This window comes from Rhopilema esculentum, chromosome 12 (assembly GCF_057945365.1).
Source record: "Rhopilema esculentum isolate cy_ngs chromosome 12, ASM5794536v1, whole genome shotgun sequence".
Taxonomy (NCBI): Eukaryota; Metazoa; Cnidaria; class Scyphozoa; order Rhizostomeae; family Rhizostomatidae; genus Rhopilema; species Rhopilema esculentum.
The window spans coordinates 3723766-3732556 of record NC_142826.1 but is presented as its reverse complement, the minus strand read 5'-3'; the positions used below and the strand labels follow the sequence as shown (position 1 = coordinate 3732556).

The window sequence follows — 8791 nt, the reverse complement described above, 5'->3', positions numbered from 1 at the left end:
GCTATCAAGTAGAATATAATCCAGATGAATATTTCTTGGAGCCAGGGATGTGCCGATTAGGGAGTAGAGTTGAGGGAATAAGCAAAGAAATTGCAATGAAAAAAAAACTTGAAGAGATAAAAAGAAAAATTGAATTGAAGAAATCTGGAAATTGCGTAGAATAGGAAATAATGTCTTTCACAGAAGAGTTTAAAGAGAGAAGACAGACAAAAGAGACAATCAAAAAATGACATAGGATTGAAAAAGAAGAGCGACCTTCAAGAAGAAATAGGACAATAAGAAGAAAAAGAAAAAAAATTATGACTTTAGAAGGTTTTATATTGTTGATTGCAAGAAAATGGTATCCAGTGGCAAATTAGAGTTGGGATTTGACCCTAATCGTTTTCATCATGCCAAACTACGTATTTCTACCAACTTCTACATCTGAATCTCTCTTTATTTGGAGTTGAGTTTTGATGAATGCTCCTTAAATGGATTGGATGCAAGTACCCCATTCTGAAAATAGCATCCAGTGGCAAATGTCAGTGCATCACACTGAGTAGATGTGCGAAATTTCATGCTGGTATCATGATTTTCATGATCAGTGTTATTAGAGCCCCCACTAGTTGTCAGTAATTTCAATTTCCATGTCTTATCCAAGTAAATATTCATTTGCTCTGTGTGCTAGTTTGGGGCAAGATTCAATGCCATTGTGCATTCATATGTTGTGTCTCATACCGAGGTTATGATTAATACGCTTGTTAATAGTTCTCTGCTGGTGATGGTAAATAAACCTCTCAACAATTCTAAGTAGTTTTTTCTTTAAATCAACCCCTACAATCAATCAATCACTGAATGAAATTGAAGAATCTATCGTATGCTATACATTTTGAAACTTCTATCAAGCAGGCATTTGTCTTTGTTTCTACCTAGCAACATGACTGGATTAACTCTAGGGGAGGCCATGTGCTGGAAATCAATGTAACTTTTCAGTGTAGATATCAAATATACTGAAAGTTTCTGGTAGAAGAAATATTCCAACATTTGCTTGTTCATTTGCTTGTTGTTGCCAGTGGTGATATCAAAGTGGGCGCAAAGGGGTGCAAAGGGGCAATGCCTTCTTGTATACATCTTCCCTAGCTGTTCTGGGACTCAGCCCATTTAAAATATTCTGCATAAAACTTGCTTCGAAAATTTTTCCTTGCCCTAAAAAGGTCTAGATTTGCTTTTTTCCAAAGATCTCGATTTGGGGTTCACACAACTCAATTCTCTTGCCCTTGACACATTCTTTAATAGTGTCTATTTCTCTGAAGCTATGTTTCTATATCGATAAATCTTGTTTTTCATGGTCTCCTACTGCTGCATTGCTTTAGGGGAAACTGTCGTAAAGTGCTTTTGATTGCTAAAGCACTTGATATTTTATTTTCACTTATGAGAAGTTGGGCGTAGACATGTGAAATCACACCTTTTCTTATGAAACCGCCTAAGAGCCCCCTTGTTAATTAATTTTTTTAAAACCTGTCCTAGTTGTTATACTTTGTTTGATTAAGAATTCAAAACCGACAGAGCATTTTCTGGACAACCCAATTTTATTTCTCTCGACCCTCTTTTTATATGCTAGATAGAGTAAAAAGTGTTTAAAGGCAATAATCAAAAAGAAAATTAAAGGTCAAAACCATTCCATTTCGATTCAATGTCACTTAAGTTCAACAAAAGCAGATATTTGTCCGTAAAAGAGAGGTTATAATGAATAAACTTGAAGTAACTGTGTGTGTAAGGTGTGACCTTAAAACGTTTCTATGCTTTAGTGAAAGAGTAGGCAAGAGAAAGAAAACATTCAAGTTACATGCAGACAAATTTTGGAAGAAAGAACTGCTTTTGATTTTATAACGTTGATGTTTTGTGGATATATTTAAAGTTTGGCGTTGTTGTAAATGATCTTGCCGTGGAAAGTATAAAGACCGTTTTATCAATTTGTATTTAGAGTCTGGGTCAATGCAGAGTTCAAACAAAATATTTATGAATTAAACCTTTCTGGGTGGATAGAAACTACGACTAATTCACTACATTTCAATTGTAAGTAATACTTCTAAAGAAACTCTAGAACAAAGGGACGATTTTTTCAAGGTTACGCATTAGTCTTTTTTGACTATTGTTGTGACTTTATCATCAAACCTTTTAAACCTTTTCTCGACTTTGCAATCCACACCTTTAATTGATTCATTGGAAATACTAGAGCTGTAAGATATACGTCACCTAGACATAATACATAGGCATATACTCTGGGTACCAGACTCACTCTATATAGAGTAAGAGACTGGTTCAGTGCGCCCTTCTCCTCGTTCTTGTGTGCCGATATTTACCAATCAGGAGTAAGTGTACAGACCTCTGTACGTTCAAAGGTCACAGCGAAACAATAAACGTAGCTCTGATGTAAAACGTTGAACAGAACACAACTTCAATTAATGCTGGCGACCGTAAGGATTGAGTTAAAAAGACGCTGTAGAACTGTACTCTGTTAAGTTTGAAGAACCTGTTAAACATTGTTTGAAGAGAAAAGAGATACCTTCGCCATTTTGCGCCAATTGGCTGTGGAAAGTCTCTGATATTTCAGGCAGGGTCTCTCATTGCCAAGAAACCAGGCCTTGTAGTGAAATGTAGTAAATAAGAAACACCGCAAGGGGCCAAAAACAAACAACAACAAACACACGTGAATCAGTTATAGCTGATATCTCGTCCGGGCATACAAGGCTTCACTTGCTGTATTGAACAAATTTGCTGTGATGAACTTCCAACGTGCTGATGCTTGGCCGTCGCGGTGCCCAAGCGCGCTGCCTTCACAGTGAGGAAGTAGACTTTGAAAGTACACACGATTTATGAGGAAAATTACAAAAAACTTATCTTAAGCTTCATGCAAAATTTATTAATGATTATCATTTTAAAACTGCACTGTACTAACTTTAATTTCAAGCTTCGCACATGGTTTTGTTGCCAAATGACGTTTTACACCTAATTGATTAGTCTATTATTTTTGTTCTAATAATATTGACTTTACAGAATTATATGTAAAGTATTAAATAAATAAATCTCAAAGCAAATTTGTTTTACGATTTCCCAAAACTTCACTGACTTCTGAGAATCTTTGCTATTTACCCGACAGTCTGGTTTTACAAGCCTAGTTTCCAGTCTGTTAACCCTTTAATTCCTTATCCAGATGTACATCTGGAGCATAGGGCTCAAATCTTGATTGGCTGAGAGCTTGCGCTAAATCACGTGACCTCTCTCGCCGCTGAGTCAATCACAGCCCCGAAAAATGTAAACAAATATAGGCCAAAGCCGAAAATTGGGCATTTTTACCACTGTCCATTAAAAAAATAATGTGTAAAATCTGCTACAATGAATTTCAAATCTCTTTAACTACAGCCCTACACAGATAAATTTCCCACAAATCCACCGTGGAACATGACCTCGATTTTGCGTTGTTAAGAAAAAAAAAGCGTTGTAAACCTAGCCATAGGAAACCTTCACACCCAAGGGGTTTAAAATTAACACAATTTCAAGTCAATTATTGCTGTTACCCCATAAAACCAAAATTTTGCATATTTCAGTTGCTTTAAATCTGAATATCACATTAGACTCAGCTTAGTTTTAAAAAACTCTGTCGAACAACGCATGAAGTCTTTACTAGAGCTTAGATCAACGCAAAAATGAGAGAATTTCCCTTTTCAAGACAAAAACTCTCAATAGCTTTCAACTGTTCATGTAAAAATGCTCCACGTAGCCGGAAAAGCTTTTAAACTGATACATAATGACCTTTTTTACGAATGATACATAATAACTCATCAGTTCACGCCCCACAATACTTAGGTACCTGTGCTTCGGCAGAGATGCTCAGGACATGGGACAGTCGCAAAAAAAGGTCAAGGGAAAAGTCAAATGAATCCTTAAATTCTGTCAATAACGAAAGGGTTAGACTGACTAAAGTTCTTTCAAATCAGTCCACTGGAACGAGGTCGGGGCACATTGAACCAGACTCTCTCATTTTGTTTAAAATGAGTCTGGTACACAGAGTGGCCTCTACCGTACTCTATTCACCTCCTTGGTGTTGCCTATTTTGTGATCGTCCCAGGTCACATAGGCACTTAGTTCCAAGGTACCGGTTCTGTCCTCTAGGTCTATTTCAAATCAAATTTTAGAAGCAAAAGTGATTAATATCATGCCAAACTAATAATTTTACCACTGATCAAGAAGCACTAGAAATCCTGGCTGAAACTTTTGTTTTGAAGTCAAAAACACAGGAATGGCATTTCAAAGAATCATAGAAGTCAAAACACTTGCTGTTTGCAACAATAGCCTTTTACCATATCAGTTCATACGAATCTTTTAAATTACAGCAACAGGTTACAAAAGATGAAATAAATTACATACAATGAGAGAAATAGAGAACAAGGAAAAAATATAGATAGTTTTACAAAAACGAAGGAGATGCATCATTAACGCTTTGATGTTTAGTTGCGTCTGATTTTCATTTCGGAGAAACTGATGCAGCAGTATTTCGACTCCATGGAATACCATTTATAACTTGGCGTTTCTGTAAGGGGAAGTAACCCATTAAGGTGGCAGCTATGTCCTAAGAAATACCACCATCCACCATTGTATCTAGCCGCACAGTGAGTCAAGAAATTGCCATCGTTGTCACGATCAATCGTTGAAAATTGCATACCATTGTTAGAACGGGGAATTGGAGGAAAAGAATACGACCTCCGTTCTTCATCTGACACGCTGACGTGGAAAGCGTCGCCAGCCGTACCCGAATACCCAGAAACAAGCAATCGATATCCATCAGTCTCATGGCTAATACTGAAACTCTCATAGTTTGCGAAAAATTTCTTTTCACCATTCAGACGATCCTTTATTTCTATGCGAAGATTGCTGCTAACTGTAGGACTAGCAAGCTGGTGCATGTTCTCTAAGCCAATCCACATATTGTTGTGGATAGTGCCAAATCCATGTTTATAATCAGACCAGACACGTTGAAAATTGGTCGAATTGTCAATACGTCGTTGTATAACTGTCCAACCTCCACCATCAGTAACCATATCACAGTTAACCTTTAATAATTTCTGGTTGGGTATGGGTATATTGTAGATGCCACTGTCTTTTTTGCCAGTTTCATATAGGCCTTTGCAGTCTAGTGAATGAGTGAATTGTATCTAATTATGTATTTTAATCGTAATGAACACCTTATTCTCTACAACTGAAATTTCGCAAAGTACTTTTGCTGCTATGATACGTTCTAATGAGAACGTGACTTTAAGTTCCATAAACGACACAGCAAAAAAGAGATGCACTGAAAACGTGAAATGTGGAAGGATTGATAACAAATTCTTTACACAAACATTTACTAATTACAGTAAAAGCAACCCTATTTCTCTTTCGCTTTTCCTCTATCAATTTTATATCTGAATAATGAATTAAAGGCAGGGAAAAGTAATCAAGAAATAATTTTTGCCAGAGTTGGTGATTGCTAATTTGTTATATACCCAAAATGAAAAAATACCTATGATTCCTTTTAAAACTTGACGTAGGGAGCAATACCTGTTGGTTGCAATGCCTGTTGGTTGCAAAAAGAAACAAGCAATACCTGTTGGTTGTTTGAGCTTTTGCCACACAGCCCTCTCAGGTTTGTATTTGAGCACGGAATGACGCTTCTCTTTGAAAACAAAAGAACAAGATTCTGTGCGACTGCAACTTAAAAAGCCTTGCGTGATAAATACTTCGCCTTCCTCCGGGCTGACTTCATCCTCAGCTTGCAGAGGCACATAAAAGTGGCCTATGGTGGCAAAGTTGCTCCTGACAAGCATGATTGAGGTCTGAAACCACAGAACTTTTACTACACAATACCATATCATTGCAATGGAGTGAATGTGTTCCCAGAAAAATCCTCGCCACTATCAGATCTCGATCTGCGCCAATAGTTTTATAAATGATGAATGCTGATATTTACACATCGTTGAGGTCAAAATCAAAGGAGATAAAAAAGCTTTGGCAAGCAGCCTACTCTTTGCGTCATCCTTTATAGGTCACTTCTTCAGGGCCGGCGAAACCGGGGCGGCGGCAGGAGATAGAATACCATATCATTGCAATGGAGTAAATGTATTCCCAGAAAAATCCTCGCCACTACCAGATCTCGATCTGCGCCAATAGTTTTATAAATGATGAATGCTGATATTTACACATCGTTGAGGTCAAAATCAAAGAAGATATAAAAGCTTTGGCAAGCAGCCTACTCTTTGCGTCATCCTTTATAGGTCACTTCTTCAGGGCCGGCGAAACCGGGGCGGCGGCAAGACATACATAAAATTGAATATGGGAATTAGATCGAAGAAATCGGTCATTGTCTAAGTTTTACAACGAGTAACAGCTTGGCTTAGCAAATAGATCGAGAAACCTAGTCCAGAATAACTTGGTGCCAGCACAAATTGACAGAGTTTCGTTTTTTCCTTGCCTGAACTTGACACACATGGTCTATTTGTGAACGAAAACTTTCTAAGAAACATTACAAAAAGCGAGAAATCAGCTGATGAAGGAAAAGAAAAAAGCTGGAAAGAATTTTTTTGAGGATATGAGAAATACAGTAAGGGCAGATTTGTTCTTAAAAAGTATCATCAAGAAAACTTCAGAGATTGATCATTTGGATTATCCATTCCTAATAAGAAAGAGAAAATATCGACGTAATTATAAATTCTATTTGAACTCATTTTGACAAGCCCAGTTTGAAGGTTTTTCAAATTTTTGTTAAAGCACTTCATTTCCGAAAACGTTAGATCAGATGTTACAAAGTTATATATGAACTGTACAAAATTTTTAGTTTTAGTTCTTCTATTGATATTTCAACGTTAATGTTTTTTATTAATCCGTGTTTCATTTATTTTTCACCCCCATCTTATTTCGGGTACTTGTAAAATCTAAAAATGGTTTCATTACGAGCCATATGATAGTGGTTATTCTAAAACTTTGCAAAACTTTCTATTTCTATTTCAAGTTAACATCACAAAAGACGCGACTATGTGATACCTTCAGTCAAAATTAATTTTAGATACAGTTTCTGGCCATCCCTAAGACACCATGATTCTAAAATTTTTCTTGCCGCCAACCATGGTGGCGGCCTTTCCTAAGCCCTTTCAATACTTTGATATTTTGGCCCTTCCACTTTCAAATACGTTTCGCCCGCCCATCACTTCTTTGTCAATCGAAAACCAGAAGAGGCTGCCATACATTGGAGAAAATCTAAGCAATACCTTTTCTGGTCATATCTTTCCAGAGCCAATCTAGTTTTCATCGTTTGTAAGTTTTATCCAACGGATAGTGTCAAAGCAAAGAGATTATTGCCAAAAGTTTTTTCTTTATTTTTAAATGCAATTGAAAAAACCTCGTTCGGAGTAAAGCGGCAAGTGACAACGTGTTGCTTGCATTGATATATTTTGAGGATGCATAGACATTTGATGCATTAAAAAAGTCCGTATTATTTGACGTATTGAAACTGCTATTTATGAAAATATGCAATCTGGGTCGATGCCTAGTTCTATAAAAGTGGTTTTTGGACAGGACCAATATTTCTGGTAAAAGTAGTACTCCAACAATTGCTTCTTCAGTAAGAAATGAGTAGATGGTATTACCAGTGGCGATTTCTACGGGGGAGCAATGGGGAGCAAAATTTATTGCTAAAATGTTACTGGATGTTGGGGAGCTCACCCTCTCTAAAAATTTCTGCATCGATCTTGCTTTCGAAGAATTTGCCTCTATGCAGGTTGCACACAACTCAATTTTCTTACCCCTGGCAAATTTTTAATAGTATTCATTTCTTTGAAACTATGTTCCTATATTGATAAATTGTGTTTTTCATGGTCTCCTACAGCTGCATTGCCTTAGGAGAAACTGTCGTAAAGAGCTTTTTGCTTTAGTCAAGGAGTGATGTTTCAAACTATTGCCCAATCTCACTTCTGCCTATTTTTAATAAAATCTTTGAAAAACTTAAGCATATCAGACTGGTTAAACATAATATCATCTTCGAACACCAATTTGGTTTTCAAAAAAGTAAGTCTACCTCGTTAGCTATTTTAGATCTGTATAATCAACTTGTGAATGCAATTGAAGATAAAAAATATGTGCAAAACACCGAAAGTGAGATTTTCTCTATATATAGCAACATTAATGTTTTTCCTGTTTCTGTACTATTTTTATGGCACTTGATGTGCAATGAAAATTAAGAAATTATTTAGTGAACTTTTGGTACTACGATTTGATGATTTGAAGTCTACGAATAAAAACTTTTGGAACTAGACCTGGAGCAGGGCCTCCGACGAAGGGGGGCCGGGGCCTTGGCCCCCCCCCACTTTTTTGCAATACAATAGAGTTTTTTTCAAAATCTTTTGTTATGGGTGTTAAATTTTCCCTTAACCCCCACTGTTGCAGCAGATAAATAGGTTTGATACGAACATTAGTTGTAAGGCCCCAAGCTATTATTGGAGAAAGGAAGAGAGAATGAAGAATTGTATAGATATCTAAAAACATCAACTGGAATAAAAAGTCTTATCTTGAGAAACATGCCACATTTAACATACAAACTAGTGGGGAAAATCCCCACCAGGCCCATAAATTTCCCCACTAGTTGGCCCATGATTCCCCACTAGCAAGTGCCCTTTTGTTGAAAATTGTTTTAAACACCAATTTGACTTATCTCCAATTACTGTTCGTTGTGTCGTTGTCGTGTTATATGTGTCAAATTATTCGTTATTTCTTTGGTCGTATT

The 8791-nt window shown here is 36.7% G+C and overlaps 1 protein-coding gene across 1 annotated transcript; it reads right to left on the bottom strand.

Moving 5' to 3' along the window:
* Positions 1-4304: 4304 nt before the first annotated feature.
* Positions 4305-6053, bottom strand: LOC135681688 (microfibril-associated glycoprotein 4). The gene is made up of 2 exons (XM_065196264.2): positions 5624-6053; positions 4305-5170 (listed from the first exon to the last, which is right to left on the bottom strand). The coding sequence occupies exons 1-2, from the start codon at positions 5889-5891 to the stop codon at positions 4488-4490; spliced, it is 951 nt and encodes a 316-aa protein (XP_065052336.2). The 5' UTR covers positions 5892-6053; the 3' UTR covers positions 4305-4487.
* Positions 6054-8791: the final 2738 nt, after the last annotated feature.

What these genes read in the sequence shown, in the direction of transcription:
- LOC135681688 (XM_065196264.2), bottom strand. Translation starts at nt 5,891, where the DNA reads ATGATATGGTATTGTGTAGTAAAAGTTCTGTGGTTTCAGACCTCAATC. An exon ending in AAAGCTCAAACAACCAACAG is followed by an intron (nt 5,171 to 5,623) that starts GTATTGCTTGTT and finishes CTCATTCACTAG; the next exon opens with ACTGCAAAGGCCTATATGAA.